The sequence below is a fragment of the Thermobia domestica genome, chromosome 3, assembly GCF_964235325.1.
Source record: "Thermobia domestica chromosome 3, izTheDome1.hap1.1, whole genome shotgun sequence".
Lineage (NCBI taxonomy): Eukaryota > Metazoa > Arthropoda > Insecta > Zygentoma > Lepismatidae > Thermobia > Thermobia domestica.
In genome coordinates, this window is record NC_137456.1 from 38,712,939 (window position 1) to 38,733,917 (window position 20,979).

A 20,979-nucleotide genomic window follows, 5' to 3' on the forward strand; every position below is an offset into this window, starting at 1 on the left:
GAACAAGCAATTCTAAATGCTATACTGCTTATTTTAAGCTAAAACATATGCTTTGTGTTGCGTTGAGGCATACCCTTACGGAACGATAGGCCTAAGGATTCAAATAAGAATCACAAAAATGAAATTATTGTTGAACGAACTATTCCAGAGATCATGACTGTATTTAATTCGGTAGCTGACAACTTACTGCAACCGTATCATTTGGCTACAGTACAAACATGATTCATTCAATGGAATCACTGGTGAAATAGTAGTCTTGCCGGTGATTCCATTCAATAGACTTTGAACTGTATAATTTTATCAGTTTTGCAGCATGGAAGGTGAAACTAGCAGGCCACTTTACTTATCTGACAATGTGGTTGCTGAGCTTTTGGATTGGGATAAATTAGTGTCTGGAATGGAGAGAGCTTTATCTACTGTATCTAAGGGGCCCATGGGAGGAGTAATACAGCCACCTAGAACAATAATGGAACTTCCATTTAGAAAAGGGTAAGAATATATCTAAGGCATTAATTGTTTGGTTTTATTACTGGGATTTATAATGTTCCTTCATTGAAAATATATGAGTCAGAGCCAATTTTTAAAGCGGGATCCGAATCATTAATTGAGTTCGAGTGACAAGTTCCTTTCAGGGGTGTATCCAGAACTTGAGCGGATAGGTCTAGGGTTGCCAACTCTGGAAAATAAAATTACCGGTATCCCCTCAAAATTCCCTGAAGTATCTCTTTGGACTCATTCATGAGAAGGAAACGTAATATCGTGGACAAAAGTGCAGTAGCACTTGTATTCTACATATCCTTAGTATATTCACTAATAAGCTTAATAGATACATTGTAATAAAAATAAACTGAAGTCGGTATTGATCATTTTGTTGTATTTGCCAGTAACTCACTACTTTAAAATTATCGAAACAAAAGTATATTAATCCTTACATGGCAATTTTGGATTTACAAAATGAAATTTACTCTTTAAACTTATACTTCAAAATACGAAATTCAAAAAATGATATATATACAGGATGTTAATGAACTATACCGACGAGTGATTCCTCTCATCAAAATAAGAGAAAATGTTCATATGGACCTATAGCGAAAAGTGCGTAGTTTCAGAGCTAGGGCTGTCCAAAATTGCGAAAAAGCCAAATTTTAAAAGGCCCTATTTCGAATTCGAGACTGTGGATGGTGGTTCTTATCAGTGTAAAGGAAGCCACGCATACATATAGGACCGTACTGCAATCCAGTAGCCCACCGGAAAGATTACTTTCTAGGGAGCCCACTCACATGTACGTACTGCCCCCTCACCTGACAATAAAAGGGAATCCCGGAGTATCACTGCGATCGAGTTTTCATTTTTTGATTCAGACTCCGTAACCAAGGGGGTCTCAAAATATTAAAAAAATTACTGAAAACATTTTCACCATAAAGAGTAAAAAATATGACATGAGTCACTCGTATATAATTCATGGACCCTTTTGAACATGATGAGAGAGGACCCATCATAGACGTGTTTTCCTGCTCCAGGGCCTCCAATGATCATAATCCGACTCTGTATATTTCCTAAACGGGAAACAAGTGCTGTAAAACGTTTCAAGTTATGGAATCATTTGAGATTTAATTTAGTTGAATATTTCAATATTAGCAAAATTATAAAGCAGAGTGGGAAATCAGGAACCTTTCAAGTGTTGAACTACAAAAAATGTGAAAGATTGTTTTCGCAACATTATGGGCTTGCAACACTAGTCTTAAATTAACTGATTTGCATTGCCGGTAATCGTCCTCCGTTTCGTTTACTCTCATGTGCAAGGAGTGCATGACGTGTGTGCCTTTTTTGTACATATCCTGCTACTTGCAACACAAGACGGAGGGCCCAGGGAAATTTCCCGGTTTCCCGCCTGGCCAGTACGGCCCTGCATACATAATCCAAAAGTGCATATTTCATCAACTGTCAATAGGTGTAGAGGGTATTCCCTACAGGGTGTAATTCTCAGATATGTTTTCAATATAGTTTTCAAATATACCCTGATTTCAAGAAGGGTCCAAAGTAGCCAGGAGGTAAACCTTGACAACAATCTACATCCAATGCTTCGGAGGGAAGTCGGAAGAGTTAGGAACCGACAGCTCCATGTTTTTTGTGTGTGTGTGGTGTTTGTGTGTGTGTGTGTGTGTGTGTGTGTAAACGTGTGATGATATGTATTTCGTCACGGTATATTTCACGATTTCTTCACTTATAAACCAGAAAGAAAACATCGCACCAAGCGTTTTTGCGAGTACCAGAAACCCTGCTGCTGACGACCCTTAACACTTCCGACATCACGCCAAAGGATTCTGTGTTCACTGCTATCAAGGCTTACTCTTTGCCTACTTTGGACCAATCATAAAGTCAGAGCATATCTCAAAATTCAGTTGATGGTATGTCTCTGAATTTCACCCTGCAGGGAATAATCTGTACACCCGTTGCACATTAATGAGATATGCACTTTTGGATTGCGTATGCATGACTTCCTTTATGCTGGTAAGGACCATCATCCACAGTCTCTCGAATTCCGAATAGGGCCTTTTGAAATGTCTTTTTCGAAATTTTGGAAGCCTTAGCTCTGAAACTATGCACTTTTCACCATAGGTCCATATGAACTTTTTCTCCTATTTTGATGTGAGGAATCACTCTTAAAGTTTGTCGGTATAGTTCATTAACACCCGATATATATATATATATATATAATGGTGCTATTCAGCCGGTTCGCGAGAACCGGTTGTTAAAATATTTCGAGTTCGCAGAACCGTTTACCCAAACACACACACACGTAAGAAGACCTAGCCAAAAGTGAAAGAAAGAAGCCAAACAAATTTTTGAAAACACCTCTTTATTTTCCCGCTCGCTTGCATTGTTGTGAAAGCAAGCAACTTTGAATTTATTTTAATTCAATGGGCAGACAGAAATTTGAATACTAATTCCGGAATTTCGTCCGGAATATTGAGACTTGTGAGTGTAATGAATCTGATACGTATATAATGTTTATTACGTGTGCTACCTATTTGTTTTTGTATGATTCCGATATCTTCATCAGTTCCGGAGATATGTATCCTCGAAGCAATGTATACGAAATATTGGTCTTTTTATCAATATCTCGAACGATTGCTTGTCATGACCCATACTGTCATTCCTCAAAACATGGCCCATTCCTGGTGGGACACCATATATATCTATATCTATCTATCTATCTATATATATATATATATATATATATATATATATATATATATATATATATATATATATATATATATATATATATATATATATATATATATATACAAGGCATATTCCAAAAGTCCGTTTGATGATTTAAAAAAACATACTCGTACGGAACGGTATTTATTGCCAGAAATAGATGCCTACGGACGGAGCTACTTCAGTTTCCACATAATCACCATGTCGTTCCAAACACTTTTCGTAACGTTGCATCATCTTCCGTAAACCCTTTGAATGGAAGTTTGTCGCCTGGGATTGGAACCAGTTGCCAACGACAGTCTTGAGATTCTCGTCGTCTTCAAACCGTTGTCCATCAAGCCACCGTTTCAAATGCAAGAAGAGGAAGTAATCGTTCGGGGCAAGGTCGGTACTGTATGGAAGGTAGGGATGGGCAAAACCGTTTATATATATATATATATATATATATAAACGGGAAACTGGTTTCTAGAAAAACCAAAACCCGAAAAACCGACATTTCGGTTTTCTCCAAAACCGGTTCAATTTCTTACCGAAACCAGTTTCGGTGAAAACTTTTGGAAAACATAAATCTATTTCTGTGGAAACAGATTCGGTTTCCGGAGAACAACGAAACACTATTCTGGTCAGAAATAGAACAAATTTTGGAGAAAACCGGAACCGGTTTTGAAGAAAACCGAATCCGATAAAAAACCGAACCGGTTTTGAAGAAAACCGATAACAGGTTTCAAAGAAAACTGAAACCGGTTTTGAAAAAAAACAAAACCGGTTAACTGAACTGACGACGGCAGCGGTATGAGGACGTGCATTGTCGTGAACGAGGGTGATTTCGGACGATAAGTTGCCCGCGGCTTTGATTTTGAATCGCAGTACACGTTACTGTAACTGTTGTTCCACGTTCCAAGAAATCAACCAACAGGATGCCCTTGTCTTCCCAAAAGACGGTAGCCATCAGTTTGTGACTCGAGTGCGGCGATTACATAAACCTTTTTGGTTTGGGGGAACCTGAATGGCGCCACTGCATGTATTGTTGTTTGGATTTGGCGTTGGTGTATGAGATCCACGTCTCGTCGCCCGTCACAATGTGGGAAAACAAATCTGTCGTCGATAGCGATCTACCTGTTGTCGATAGCGATCCAAATCTGTCGGGCACTGCACATTCGTTGCTTTTTGTGCTGGTCCATTAGCATTTTCGACATCCACCTTGCACTCAACTTGTGATATCCAAGCGTTTCTGTGAAAATCCTGTAGATGGTGGTTCGTGCAATGTGGGAAAAGTCATGAGCCAGACCACTGATTGTTAATTGCCGATCACTTCGCAGTTTTTGGTTCACTTGCCCCATAAGGTCATCCGTCTGAACACTAGGCCTGCGATCCGGTCTTTATATTGCACGTTGGTGCGACCATTTTGAAACTCGCGACACCATTTGCGAACCTTTCCTGCACTCATTACTGTAGGTTCATAAACTAAGCACAATTCCCGATGAATATCAGCAGCAGAAGTTCCTTTTGCAAACAAAAATCATATCACACCGCGCACTTCTCAACTAGCAGGAGGAACAATTCTTGCGGCCATTGCGATCTGCCATCCACGACTGCCAAACTCCTATTGACTCAAGACAACCACTGAGTGGCTTCGCCAATAGTCTGTCATTGGTGTTGCATGCTTGAAATTGTGTTCCAGCCTATCTCCATTTCACTATACGTCGACGGCCTTTGTTTCTAGAATACGCCTCGTGTATATATATATACATATATTAGGGATGGCCAATTCCGGAATTTTTACTTTCCGGAATCCGGAAAGTAAAATCGGAAAATTTCGGAATTCGGAAAATTTCCGGAATTTGAAAAAATACGGATTTCGGAAAAATTCTGGAATTCAGAAAAATTCCGGATTTCGGAAAAAATCCGGAATTCGGAAAAATTTTTTCTTTTTGTAATCCTAAGAATTTTGTTCAAATGCAAACGAACAAATTTCCTTTTTGTAATCCTAAGATTGTATGATGCAAGTTAAGCTGAAACTTACATCCTAAAGTATACACTACTCAATCTTCCCATGGTTAATGAGATGTAGTCCAAAAGTACGATGTACTCCTAATATTTAATTTTTGTTTTACTGTGATATTGTCCAGAGGTAAGACATATATCACACTGAGATGAACAACTTGACATAATGAAGATGTTATCATACGTAGTTTTCCAGAAAATCGTGAGAAATGAATTTTTATGAAGTTAAAATATGCGTCGCTTGTTGCCAGTGTGATGCAATTGATAACTTTTATGCTGGAACAGTCTTATTATTATTATTATTATTATTATTATTATTATTATTATTATTATTATTATTATTATTATTATTATTATTAATCGTTTATGTACTGTAAAAGAAAAATATGAACCGTTAAGTAGTAGATTTTATCTGTTGTTTATTGATATCTTCTAACAGTAATAACAAATTGCTTGTAAATACGCACTGATTATCAAGGACAATGGCATATTAATGTAAGGACTACTCTGCAGACTAGCAATAAACAATAAACAATAACAGATAAACAATAGTTGCAAAAAAAAGTAACTAACTTGGGCACGTCAGAGGACATCCACATTGCGCATTATTTCGCGAGAATATAGAGACGCATTGAGACTCTAGCAAAGAGCGTGGTGTTATTATTACTCAAAGGGCCGTACGATGGAGGCATTAACGTTAATGTTAATGGCACTAATGAGCACTTACTTGCTCTAACGGTTAACCTCATTTTTGAGATGATTCTTAGAAGTGGGCGTGTTGGCATGCAGTTAGAAGACTTATATCCATTATTTAAAAAGCACACGTTATCTGTGGAGTACTAACGATTTGCGTCACTATCGAACACTAACGTAGCACTAGCGACGTTTAAAGTCGAAATTGGGGTCTGACATAAGTGGCTTGTCAACTTCACGGACATTATATTTTCCTTGAATGAGAGAAATTTGCGCCCTACCACAAAAATAGGGGAAAATGCGCTCGCAATATATTTGCACTGGGATGTTTGCGCCCTACCCCAAAAAGAGGGGAAAATGCGCCGGCTATATATTTGCACTGGGATGTTAGCGCCCTACAATTCAACTTATTTTTGTATTGTGTAAAGTAACTTCCACTCACACTTGAACTAGGCTTGCCTCTCATCGTCTCAGTGAGTTACTCCATTCGTTATAATATTTCGACCAAATGAAAAAAATACAATTTTAGTTCACTAAAGGGCAATCCATACAAATACATTTTTTCATTATACTACAAAATTTACAATAAAAGTATAAATGACTGATATATTATTATTTTTTAATATAATCAAAGAGTATAATTTAATCTACAAAAGGCTGTTTGGCTGTACCCAGATATCTCTGTTCACAATCCTTGCGAGTTGTTTGGCTTTTCAGGACACAAAATATAGAAAAGAAAATGTAAAGTGAATGTAAAATCAGGTCAGTAATATTATCAAGAAAACTATGTACAGTGTGTTTACTTGCTGGGATTACACTTCAAACACACAATTGCGTTCAGTCGTTCTTTCAGAAAAAACGTTCCGGGGGGCACACTTAGTATTCCGGAGGGGGGTCACTGCTGGTACTATTCTATTTATTATTATATTATAGACGTATTATTTTGGTCTTCTCCGAGGGGGCACTCTAAGAGCTCTGGGGAGGCCAGTGTTCCCCCAAAATCATCTCTGGAAGAAGTAGTGATTACGTTGATCTGTTGTGTTCTTTTGGCTTATATTGAAGTTTATTCTCCCCTTATATAGCCACAATGAAAATAAATCACAAATGGCATGGTTGTGGGGGGAGGATTGTTTATGCTGTAATGTCAGCCCCTCCGAGCAAATGCGTAAGCTCGAATAGGTTCTTTTATTTCACAGGGCTCAAACTTCCCGGTGGAGGTACACCGCAGGCGCAATTTTCCCTGTTCATCAGGTAGGGCGCAAATTTCCCAGGCGCAAAATTCTCGACACCGTTCGAATGACCTCGGAATACTATATCTTTTTCAATACTTTTTTATATTCTTTTACTCGAGATTTCTTCATAGCTTCTTATTAAAATACTTACTAACATATCCTCATTTTATTGTCCTAACCAATCAATATGGGTATGTTGTCAGTAAAATATTTAGATTGATCGAGCCCCTGGTGTGTAACCACAGTATTTCATATCATCCTCCCCATTATAAATCTTGGCTAAACGAACCAATATATGTTGCCAATAAAATAGTTTAGAATGATTGAGCCCAGGGGCGGATCCAGGGGGGCGATCGCCCCCCCTCCCAGCATAGGAAACTTTCTTATTTTATATATATAAATAAAACGCATCTCAAAGTTTGGAGCCCTTAAAAGTAGCAGTATGACAACCCACCGCCCCACAGAAGTCGGTCCTGGATCCGCCCCTGATTGAGCCCCTGGTAAATAATCACAGTATTTAGTGACAGACCCCCCTTCCTATTACCATATTCTAGCTACGTGCCTGACTCAGCTAATTCTCTACATTCTTTACCAAGCACAGATTTTCTAAAGCGGAAAATGCTCTCTAAATACCTAAGCTCATTATTTTCAGCAGATGCACAAGTTGGGTAACATTCTATCTACATGAATGTTATATATGTCGATTACTGGAAACCGCTTCTCGCTATCTATTACCATATTTACTATATAATGATTAACTTTAAAACCGGAAATGGTTGGTTTGTACCGCTTCCGGTTTGAGTATTACATTCATCACGGAACTCGATTCTTAACTATTGACTCTGTACATCATGGCCAAAATTGATGGTAATCCATCAGATAGTTCTTGAGACTGTTTGTTTCACTGACGGACAGAATGAATATATGGCTATAGAGTTTTGATAAACTAAATTCGTTAATGAGTGATGATGGAACAAATATAAGAAAGGGAACCAAGAGTACCACCGGGAAAATTTTCGAACACAAAATTAGCCATCGAAAACCCACATGTCCTGGGTTAGAATACCATAGATGAAAACTCGACCACTGAGTCACCAATCACCAGCTTATTAGTTTTATTAATTATTATATTAATATAAATTAATGAATGCCTGCTTATGTTAATTATTGAACAATTACATTGTATACTTCGTAAAGTCAAAAATTATAAATTTGTATTTACTGTATATAGGTATGTTGACAATAAGCGAATGTTATTAGAATATTTGTTGAGATTTCTTTTCCTTCACTGTCTTTCGTCTGGTTAAAAAGTAGTTTGCAGTGCTTTGGAACAGCTGCAGGTGGGAACGCGATAATGTTTGAGACATACCGGCGACTTTTTTGTGTGTGAAAATAAGATCTTCCTCATAAAGCAGTAAATAACTGCAGTAGCAATTCTCTACGTAAGTGATAAAGACATATCCAACTACAAGAAACTAATACAGTATATATATTCATTATTGTTTTTCTTTTAACACCTACTAGCTAGGGATGGCCAATTCCAGAATTTTTACTTTCCGGAATCCGGAAAGTAAAATCGGAAAATTTCCTGATTTCGGAAAAATTCCGATTTTTTTCTAAATTCCGGATTTTTCCGAATGTCGGAATTTTTCCGAATTCCGGAAAGTAAATTTTCCGACTCCGGAAAACAAAATTTCCGGAATCCGGAAAATTTTGGCCATCCCTAATATATATATATATATATATATATATATATATATATATATATATATATATATATATATATATATATTAGGGATGGCCAAAATTTTCCGGAAAGGAAACTTTCTTATTTTATATATATAAATAAAACCCATCCCAAAGTTTGGAGCCCTTAAAAGTAGCAGTATGATAACCCACCGCCCCCTCAGAAGACGGTCCTGGATCCGCCCCTATATAGGGGCGGACAAAAAATCTAAAAGCACTTCATACAAGACACGTAAGTTTGGCCCTCCACTGTACAACACGTGTTGCGGTTGCCGATTGTTTTTCGTTTTCATTGTGTCATGTGGACCTTCCTCTTCCGTCAGCAGTAACCAGTTCACCTGTGAGTGTCGTGGTGTGAATAGGTGCGGTAAAATGGGCGACCTGACAGACTTCCAAAGAGGCATGACCGTTGGTGCCTGTCTGGTTGGAGCTTCAGTGGCAACAGTGGCGAATATTGTGGGGGTATCGTAAGGCACTGTGTCCAAATGTCACGAGGGTATACACAATTCATGGGCATACGACGTCTGCAAAGCACAACAATTGTCGAAAGACAATCCTGTCAGATAGGGACCGGAGGGGTTTAAACCGAATTGTAGCAGCTAAAAAGAAGACCACTGCAATGAAAATTACGTCTGAAGTCAATTCCGACCTACAGAATCTGGTTTCATCCGCTATCGCCAAACCCCTGGTCACAGCAGTAAATGCGAAGAGGCGTATCCAGTGGTACAAGAACCACAAGGCGTGGACTCACGAGCAGTGGAAACACGTTATGTGTTTCGATGAATCGACCTTCACCTTGTTTCCAACAACCGGTCGTGTTTATGTATGGAGAACACCGTCGCAGGCCTATAATACAGACTGTCTGCTCCCAATTATAAAGCATGGGGGTGGTTCTGTTATAGTATGGGCAGTGATATCGTGGTTTTCTGCAGGTCCCATCATAGCCCTTCATGGAATAATGAATGCTATGACGTATGAGGCCATTTTGGGGGACTAGGTTCTACCATGGCCCAAATATTGTTCCCTAATGGTAATGGCATCTACCAAGATGATTTCACGCTACAAAAACGGTGAAATCATGGTTTGAAGAGCATGACCAGGACCTATCACACTTCCCCTGGATCCCACAATCACCCATCTGAACATCATTGAACCATTGTGGTCTGAGTTAGAAAGGCGTGTTCGGTCTCATTACCCTCCACCAGCATTCCTTATGGTACTGGAGCATGTTTTGGAATACATTGGTACAAAATTCCACACACCACGATTCAGGAGCTGTATACGTCGATTCCACGTCGAATCCAAGCTGTTTTGGACGCAAAAGGAGGCCCCACACCATACTAGGTATGATTTTCCCACTTTTGCAAACGTTTTAGATTTTTTGTCTAACCCCTATATATATATATATATATATATATATATATATATATATATATATATATATATATATATATATATATATACCGTAAACTTGGTATACTTTGGCCCGTTTTTTAATTTCCAAAGTTCCCATTCTAATATCTCCGAAGATTAAGGAGGTAATTTAATGTCATTTCCCCTTGTTAAAATGCAGTCCTTTGGCTGTCTTTTGAAAGCAGTGAACACTCAGTGTGACCAAAAATGATGATTATAGTTCCAATTTTTTTGATGCCATGCAAGACTTTTCATGATTGGGGTAACTTTAGCCCATTTGTCAAAATGACTAATTAATACACGACAGGGGCGGATCCAGCGGGAAAACCCATCCCAGAGTTTGGAGCTCTTAAAAGTAGCTCTAAGTAGCAGTATTAGAACTCACCGCCCCCGCCCCAGAAGTCCGTCCTGGATCCGCCCCTGATACATGAACATATTGTAGCACTGCATTTAAGAAGCAGAAAAGAAGAACAGGGTATTATAAACATATTGGTGAAATTATTAATGCTTTTACTTAATTTCAATCGAACGAGAAATATCGTCTCATGAAAATATTTGTATTCTACTTGGGTGAAACGAGGAGATAATGACAAGAAGTCCTCGAAAGTCAACCAGGAGATTGAGTCAAAAGGTTCATGCGAGTGAGAGAAGTTGCAGACGTGTTTTAAGAGGACTGAAGTTAAAACCGTACCGGATAATTGTTGTGCAAGAACTGAAGGAGACTGACCTGCAGAAGAGGGTGCATTTCTGTTCATGGCTGTTGAGCAATGTTGCCAGTGGTTTCTTGGATCCACTAATGCTCATCATGAGTGACGAGGCGTGGTTCCACCTGTCTGGGTACGTAAATTCCCAAAACAACCGGTATTGGTCGACAGAAAATCCACACGCAATCCACCAGGTACCCTTGCATGATGAGAAGATTGGTGTTTGGTGTGCCATTTCCGCCACACGCGTTATTGGGCCCATATTCTTTGAGACGACAGTGAACAGTGACGTGTATATGGGAATCCTGGAGGAGTTTTATACACACTTGACCGAAGAGGAGCGTCAGTTATGTTACTTTCAGCAGGACGGTGCAACATGCCACACATCAGCTGCATCATTGTCCCTTGTGCATGAGATGTTTACACCAGAGAGGACAATCAGCAAAGGCTTGTGGCCTCCTCGGTCACCAGACTTGTCCACGTGTGACTTTTACTTATGGGGACTGTTAAAGGGAAGAGTATACGAAACAAATCCACACACAATTGAAGAACTCAAGACCAGGATCCAGGATGTCACCAATAGCATTACAACACAAGAACTGACAAGGGTATGAATCTCCTCAATCGTGCTCACATGTGTGTTGAAGTGGGCGGAGGACACTTTCAGCACCTGCTGTGAAGGTGAGTAGTCATATTCAATACATTACATTTCATTTATGTGTTGTAGTTAATCATATTCAATACATTACATTTCAATTTTATGTGTTCACTTTACGGGCCGGTTTTACGTGCCGCACCCTGTACTTACTTATGCATTCAGGATATGTCACTTTAATGCAATGAACAAAAGTTGTGGAACTTCAAATATGATAAATATTTACCTGCTATCAACTGCTAGCATTTTGCTTCCCACGTTCTGGAAACAAATCACTAGCGCCAATATGCATGTGTTCTCAACGTTGTAATACTTTGATCCACAACTTTTCTTAGTGATAGGAACTATAATAACCATGTAGAAAGAAATCAAATCTTTCTCTTCCTTTGGGCCAAAGTTGCCTTTAAAGAGCCAAAGTATACTCAGTTTACGGTGTATATACAGTGGCGGATACAGGATATGATCAAGGGAGGGGCTAAACTATAGTTTGCCGCTTTAGTGTAAAGCAGGATTGAAGCCCATTTTATCCAGTGTATACCTGAGCGTCAAAGAGGGGCTATAGCCCTCCTTAGATCCGCCCATATTTATATATATCGTTTAATATATGATACAACGGAAATGTATAATTGTAAAGGCAGTGCTGAAGAATTTCGATGTTCAATGTTTTATTCTGGATTACATATTTCAAAATACCGGTCATAAAGGGCTGGTACCGGTCAGCGGCCTTAATCAAAATAACAGCAATAATTCCGCCCAGGCCTGTGAAATACCGGACAGTTAGGAATCCTACACAGATCTGGAAAATGAAAATGAAATGAAATCTTTTAGTTTCACTTCCCACGTTTATGCCCTTTAGACTAAGGGAGACGGAAGATTAAAGCAACTGAATGATGATGGAAGAATTGGTGGAATGACAATATGGGAGGAAATGGGAGTATCCCGAGAAAATCCATTGACATGATATCCACCACAAACTTACTTGGCCGAAGGTCGAATCCGGAACCTCAATCATCAGATGTAAACACAGATCTTGGAATAGAGGAATTTTTTTATATATCTCTGAGGATAAATGTCTTAAAGTAGCCACACCTTGTAGCTTCTAAACTAATTAAAAGTTGAAATTTTGTAGCAAGAAAATAACGAGAGATGGAAATAGTTTGAGATACTCGGCAATGCCACAGATTAAAGAACTATCAAATATAACCTATAATATAACATATCTCTTCGCAGCAGTGACGACGCCAGCTTTAAGTTCATAGGGGGGGCAAAGGAGGGGAAGATACATTTTCGGGGAGCGGCTATTTGCCATACCAAAAATGAGATTTATTACGTTTGACTTATTTTACATTACATTGTGTGTTTCGTTGCTGTTTTTATATTAGACCTATATGATTATAAATTAAACTTATTTCAAGCAAAATTTGTAACTAATAAATAAGTAACGTCTGCACATGAAATATTTTTCAATAAAACTTTTGAAGCCTAAACATAAATTGAATTACTTTTGCGTATGCTACAAGTAACGCATTCGTCTAGCAGAGAGAGAGAGAGAGGAGGGAAAGAATTTACGAGGAGAATGGTGAAAATGTCGTGGTCCAATCCAGAAGAAGTGTAGGTACTAGGTAGAAAAATGAAACCGTAGTTTAGAAAAGCATATCTCTGTATGTGCAAATACAAATTTTCATATTAATAATGAAATTCTTATTGTTTCTCAGGTCTCTAAAGTGATTATGTGTGCCCAAACAGATAATTTCACGAACATCCATATCCTAACTGTTATAACATTTTTGTTCCACCATGGAAAGTCACCGAAGTAAATTAATTAGGAAATCAGTGAAATACCACGGAACTCTCCTCCGCATATACAGTGGTGAAGAAGTGAGTGGCTTAGTTTAAACGTGGCGATTTCTCAACAAATTATGCTTTACATCCAGGATGATTAAAAGCAATGACTCTTCCCGAAATCATGGATGCAATTTGTGACATTATTCTTGAAAATTGCAGCACTTCAGCCAGTGGTGGATATAGCCCGGGGCCGGAGGGCCTAGGCCACTTCAGTTTTTGAATGACAAAAATAATTTAAGCTACTATTTATAGTTTTTCAAGTGTATAGTAAACTCACGATATACTTATTATAGTCTGAGGTCTGACTGCACCCCGCTTTCTCAGTTCAGGGCATTTCTTTGGAACTCGTCGGTAGCATAATTCAGAATGGCTTGGGTATGCGCAAGTTCTCGGCATAATGGATTCCCAAAATATCTGTCAGGAAAATAAAAGAGTGACGGCATTAAGAGAAGTCTTATTGCAATTTGACCGTAATGCTGATCAATTTCGCTCACGAATAGTAACCATAGATGAAATACGGTTGTATCACTATGATCCTGAATCGAAACAACAGTCAATGGAGTAGTAGCACTCATTTCTCCATCGCCCCAAGAAGTTCAAGACACAGAAGTAGGTTGAGAAACTGTTTGCAACATTCTTCTGGGATAAGTATGGAGTAGTAGTCATAGACTACCTCCGCAACGGTCAGATATTTAATCCAGAATCTCTACATTACATACAAAACTGAAAGAAAAATTGAAAGTTCAACGCCGCGGAAAATGAAAAGAAAGAAATTCTGTTCCTTCAGGAGAATACACCTGTCCATCAAGCCCCTGCGAACACAACTCACATTGCATAATCTAGGATTTCAATGCCTAGATCATCATTCTTATTCCGCAGATTTAGCTCCGTCTAACTATTACATGTACTTATTTTCCAAACTTAAATAACATTTGAAAGGACGCCATTTTAGATCTGATAGGGGTAGTGCTACGAACAGTGGTGCGAGGAAATCTTCAGATTTTTTAACTTTTCTGCAAAAACTGGAGCACTGTACAAGGTAGTATATTGACTCTCGGGGAAAGTGTAGAAGAAGTAAAACTTCACCATTCCACGTGCACTCCTTCTGGGTTGGGGTACGAATTTTTCAGCAGTTCCTAGGCAATATGGTAGACGTCACGTCAGTACTTTGAAACAAAATAAGTAAGGGAGCACTAGTATATATCAATTACTAACGAAAGATCAGCACTCTGACAATACGTTTTATTGGGAATCAATTTAATTCCACAAATTTATTATTATCATTTGCAGGAAGGGAAAACACAACTCTTTTTATCCCCTTCAAAAAATTAAGCCCTGCAAACTAAGCTGTTGTAAGCACATCCTCTGAATATTGAAAGCCGAGAATAATGTTTCAGAAAAAAGAAGTATAGAACCTTTAAATAAAACAAAATATGAAACTGAAAACTTCAAACCTGGATAAATACAAACAAGTTACGTAACTGGTTTACGTAACTGGTAACTGATTATTCACTACATACAGTAATTACAATACCGCACGAAAGGCTAATTACATTTAATGTTTCTGAAGAACTTGCTCGTACACTAAATTACACTGACCTTGTAAGTCACACTTAAAACTTATAGGCCTAAGAGAAAATATAAAATAAAATATGTATGACAAACAATTACGTATAGATGAACTTCTGTAAAAACACTGACTTCACACAACGTCCACGGGCACACTATTGTTTGTTTATCGCTAGCGTTATATTAAGACAAAATGTAAAAAGCTTTTAAGGGCCGCGTTCGGATTATCGACGTCCTACTGTATATACAATGTATTTCGCTAACGGAAAAATACTTAAAGCAACAAGATTTTATTCTACTTTTTAGTTTACTGATTTCTGGTAAAATCCCTCTTTATTCTTTGTATATTTTTCGAATAACTCAAAAAGAGAGATGATCTTATTTACATATACACACATATACCGCATAAGTGAGTAAATTTGAGCAGCGAGAAATATATTAAAGGGTTGAGTATGTGAAACTTCCGTTAGTTATTATTACCGACTAACAGAATACCCGTTCTTCGCACGTGGAGAATACGTTTCATTTTGGACACAAAGGGAACTAAAACTGTCACCAATGAACTTATGGAGCCCCAAAACTATGAATTCGACATTAATATCCGTAATTTGCAATTATCTTTACATGTCACCCTTCCCCCTTAGAGTACTAATGGGACTAAATTTGGATGTAAACAGCCGGATGTGTCATTGTTTATCTCAGCGACCCCGAAGACTATCGATTCGACACTAATGTCTGTCATTTTCCCCTCTCCCCTTCCTTCAAGTTGCACCTTCAAAGTGAAATAATAATTAAAAAAACATCCCGAACCTCATCTATGTTGAAAATTTTATCGAGATCGGTAAAATTTTCAAAAATTTTGAAGCCATTAATAAAAAATAATTTATTCGGAAATACTAGCAAAAACCGGAAAATATAATTTAAAAACTATTTCTTCGTTTGATGCTAGTAATCTTACTTGCTGTAACATGTTTGCAGCATTATACAATGTATTTTGCTAAAGGGGAAAAATAGTTAAAGCAACAGGTTTTAATTTTACTTTTTTAGTTTTCGGATTTCTGGTAAAATTCTCCCTCTTTATTATTTGTATGTTTTTCGAATAACTCAAAAAGAGATATGAGAGCAAGACAAGTGAGTAAATTTGAGCAGCAACAAATATACTAAAGGGTTGAATATGTGAATATTAAAAGGTTCGTTATTATTACAGACTAGCCGAATAGCTTGCACGGGGAGAATACGTTTCATTTTGGACATAAAGGGCACCAAAACTGTCACCAATGAACTTATCGAGCCCCAAAACTATTAATTCGACACTAATGTCGGTAATTTTCAATTACCTTTACCTATTCCCGTCCCGTCTTAGGAGTAGAGGAAGTTTGGGTATTATGGAACAGTCGGGTAATATGGAATACCTCATTATCTCGCCTGTGATGTGTTGCTTTCAAGCGGAGAGGAAAGAAACTACTGCCTCACGTCCCCATGATGCTCTACAGTCAGTCTCCTTGTGATTACGACATTCGTTGTGTTGGTAGACATGAAAATCTGATTTCATATTCGTGAAAACTTTTACAGGTAAGGATTTTACAACCTGTATTTTCCTATTGAAATGTAATTGAACAACAATTCTTTGTTCACTATGACGTTGGATATACAGAATGGTACTTTGATAAGCGCCATTATCCTATACATTTTCGAATGCGTTTAACAGTTCTTTTGTTTTCAATTTGGCGTGGAGGGCAATATGGAATGCCCCAAGAAAAGCATGGTATTCCGTATTCCGTATGGTATTCCGATTACAAAAACATCTGTCGGTATTGGGCAATTGAACATACATTTATGATGACAATGCTAAGTGCATTTTTTAATTTTTCACAGCAAATTTTTTGATGGTACAAGAGGTGAGCTTGGGTCCAGCGTTTATCATGTTTAATGTGAGCGCACAATGACTGTGCCGATCCTGAAGGAGGGTATTATATTTATGACTTTTGCAAGTAATCACATTCAGTGATGACTTGGCATTCAGAATTTTCATATATTGTCACCGTTTTTTTTTTTTTTGTTTAACAGAAAACTATTTTCTTTTTTATATGGCATTTGTATTCCATATTACCCGACTATTTCATATTACCCTCCAAAGTGGTTTCTTTACAAGTTATAAATTTTGCTCAGCCCTGTAACGAAACTTCTTTATCAACATACGCATAAATAAAGCCGAACATATAAAGCGTATACTAGTTTTCCTTTTTGTTTCAATGTACAATTATTAATCGAGTTACAAGCGAAACAAAAATGGTTCCATAATACCCGAACTTCCTCTACTAATGGGACTGAATTTGTGGATTTAAACGGTATCTTCTGTTCATTTCAGGGACCCCGAAAAGTATGGATTCGACCGCCATTTTCGATCATGTATATACCTATATCTATCTTCCTTTCTCTCTCTCTGATTAGACCCTAAAAAGTTGGAAAGTTGGTTGCATACCTTTCAGGGTAATAATAATAATAATAATAATAATAATAATAATAATAATAATAATAATAATAATAATAATAATAATAATAATAAATAATGAGCAACAATATATAGCACAATTAGCTCCCAATGTTCAGACTTCAAACCCTACACTTTTGAGTAGAACAGCATTTTCATAAAAGATAATTGAAATATAAGCACGTACGCAGCAATTTTTGGGATGAAAAGTGAAATGAAATCTTTAAGTTTTACGTCCCACGGTTATGCTGGTTAGGCTAAAGGAGACGGTGATAATGAGAAATGAATGAAGAAAGTGGAAGGAAACGGGAGAATCCCGAGAAAACCCACGAGCGCGATGTTTGTCTACAACAAAGTCCACACGGCGCTAGCTGGGATCGAACCAGCGACCCCAAGCACCGGAGATGAACGCTATACCACTGAGACACCGCGCCCCCTATTTATTTCGGAAGGGTCAAAGGTATTCGGGTGGGTCAAGTTCAATTTGAGGATAAATTTTATTAAAATTTGTAAATTTGGCCCTAAAATTAGACTAAATTTGAACAAAAATCCGGATTTCGGAGGGTCCGGACCCAAAAATTCACCCCCTGCGTTCGTCCCTGTTGAAATATCTACGTTTTATAGCCTATTCCAGACAGCAACGTAAATTACGAAAAGACAGCATAATATTTTAAAACATGATTCATAGGATAAGAAATGTACTCACATGGTCCTTGGCAATTTTAGAAAAGCGACTATATTTTTTGTCATATCTGGAGATAACTACTCGACGTTCCTCTACACACTACACACTTATACTTACTTTTAAGATTCAATTAGAATTTTCATAATTCGAACATATTTACAGCTTTCTTGTCTACCACACTACGGAACAAATCCAACCACCAACTAAATGAAAGATACTTCATTGCAGAAAATTCGTCCCACGACGTTTTAGTGTCCCCGAAACCGAAGCCGCTTGCAAAATGTTCAGATTCACAGGATCTCTTGAGCTGCTGTGGTCGGAACTTCAATCTTTTCCTCTTGTAATTGAGCACAAACTCGAGAACGTGACGAGTTGAAGTTGCTTCTCAATGAGAAATGTTTCGATATCCAAAGAAGGTTCTGCCAAAGCATACAAAGAAACAATAGCACGATGTGGTCCTTCGGTAGGCTACACATCCCGTAAGAAGCTCAATCCTAAATTGTAAAATTGGTAGGAGGAAAGGGTAGTTTGGACTACACCCACGGCCAAAACAAAAGACTCGTGGCCGGCTTGTATAGATAATTGAATGCTGCATCTTGAATGCACATTTCCATTTACTGAATGTCCATTTGTGAAAGAGAGAGAGAAAGTCAGATTTTTGCTCGCCGTCCACTTTTGCCTTATTGCTTTATTTATCTCAGGAATTCAACCCTCAACTTTCCATCTCTAATGGCCATTGAATTAGCGACAGACAAAATTGTTGGGAGACATCAGTCTTTTCAGGAAAAAAATCTGGTCGGTTCAGAGCCTTTATGGTTTATATTACTGTGCAAAAAAGGAATGAACAAAGGGAAGCTCGAACACGTACCAGCGAGAGAAAGATCCCTGAATATTATTAACTAGCTTCAAGAAGGAACAAAGATTCGCAGCTCTTTCTCCTGAAAGAAAAAAGGAAAACGAAAAGAAACGAACAAACAAACAAAAAACTCTGATTTTCAATAAATCTATACATATACTATTTGGTATTTTCTCTTCTCCCTTTCCCTCAAGTTGCACCTTCAAACTAAAATGATAAAAACCATCCCGAACCTCATCTATGTTGAAAATTTTATCGAGGTCGGTCTGATGATTCAAGACTTATTAAGTTAGAAACATAGTCACTTTCATTTTGATTGTAATAGATAATCTGTTGCACTAGAAAACATGTATTTGTTTACATACAGGATTTTACACATAAAGTTTAAATAATAGTAATTATATGTTTTAGTGCATGAGTATTAGTGAAATTTGCCTACTATTCTTTCTCTTAAGAAGTAATTTGGTTAAAATTAACAAAATTTCACCAGACCAAAAAGCATATTGAGAACTCAGTTTTATTCAAGAGACCTATTTGTTGCAACAGAACACTTCATGATGGTAGGCTTGTATGTAACTGTAATTAATGCATGTAACTGTATGTAACTGTAACTATAACTTCTGTAATTAATGCACATCCACAAATAAAGGGCATAACATAAATAAGTGCAGACTATTATTTTTCAACTAGATGAACCTGCGCTCTCTACACAGCGCATCATTCACATATGAGCATGAATCTCCTTGTCATTCCCCATATCTGTACATGTCCCTTCACAGATACAAGTGAAGAACACCTTCATAAAAATCGGCAAGGGGTATCATAAAGGGGAAAGTTTTTCGACTATTTTTTTCAATATCTCGCACCGTTTGCAAGATTTGAGCCGATTTGTGGTTGGAATTTCTAATTTATATATGACCAGTGTTTTTTTTTTCTTTTTGCATGCATTATGTAATAAGTAAATAAATTACACACACAATTAATTATGTCAGTTATATACGGAGTTCATTAAAAAAATCTCTCCAAACAATGAAGATTCATCTTAGACTGGAGAAATGGTTATCCTTCGTTTTCTTATAATTTGGCTATTATCATGATACAAACACCTGAGAGATATACATCCTCTATATACAACTATGTGATGTTGGAATATATAACTCGTAGGGTATGAAGCTTTACTTTTAAAAAATTTCAGTACTTCCAGTGTACCCCTAAAAATTTAATAAAGAGCTAATGGCCATATGTTTTTTAAATATTTCAGTAAATTAGAACTGGACAATTTACACAAAATTTGGAATCGACCAATGAAAATGGCACGTTTCTAGCGCTTGTCGGTTCAATATCTCATTGTCGAAACGACTGGAGACAAACATAAACTTTTCTTTGGGGACAAACATATACGCGTAAATCTAGTATTTTAATTCAGATAAAAATTGGAATAGTTTTATTTTCGAGTGCTATATTTTAATATTCGCGTTTAAAAAAAAAAGAATCATTACTAGTAAAATTAACCTAATACAAACATTTTTTATTTTTTCAATGTTTCCAATTTTTTCGGAAAGAAATCGAAAAAACGGTTTTTTACCAACAGGTTCAAAATTTCCGGAAATTTTACAACACTAGTTCAGACACACTTGTACTTAGCCCAGCATTAAACTCTGATGTTAGTTCCGACGCAGTTCGTTGCCTGTCCTGTTTTACCAGTCTGCTCAGCCTACAATGTCCGACATATGTATTGAGGTGGGGGGCACCCAACACCTCGACGTTTGGACGTCGTTTCTCCTTGGTTTCACCACTTGTTGAAGAAACTCACCACAGCACTCCCCGAAGACTTGACAAGTCCTGCAGTTTCCGAAAT

At 37.5% G+C, this 20,979-nt stretch overlaps 1 protein-coding gene across 1 annotated transcript in view; it reads left to right on the forward strand.

Annotated features, from left to right (window-relative positions):
- Window positions 1-213: 213 nt before the first annotated feature.
- Window positions 214-20,979, forward strand: part of LOC145681751 (ketimine reductase mu-crystallin) — a 28,146-nt gene continuing 7,380 nt past the window's right edge. Inside the window, exon 1 of the mRNA XM_081753360.1 lies at window positions 214-489. Coding sequence (XP_081609486.1) covers window positions 314-489 — 176 coding nt within the window. The 5' untranslated portion in view covers window positions 214-313. The remainder of the gene's footprint in view (window positions 490-20,979) is intronic.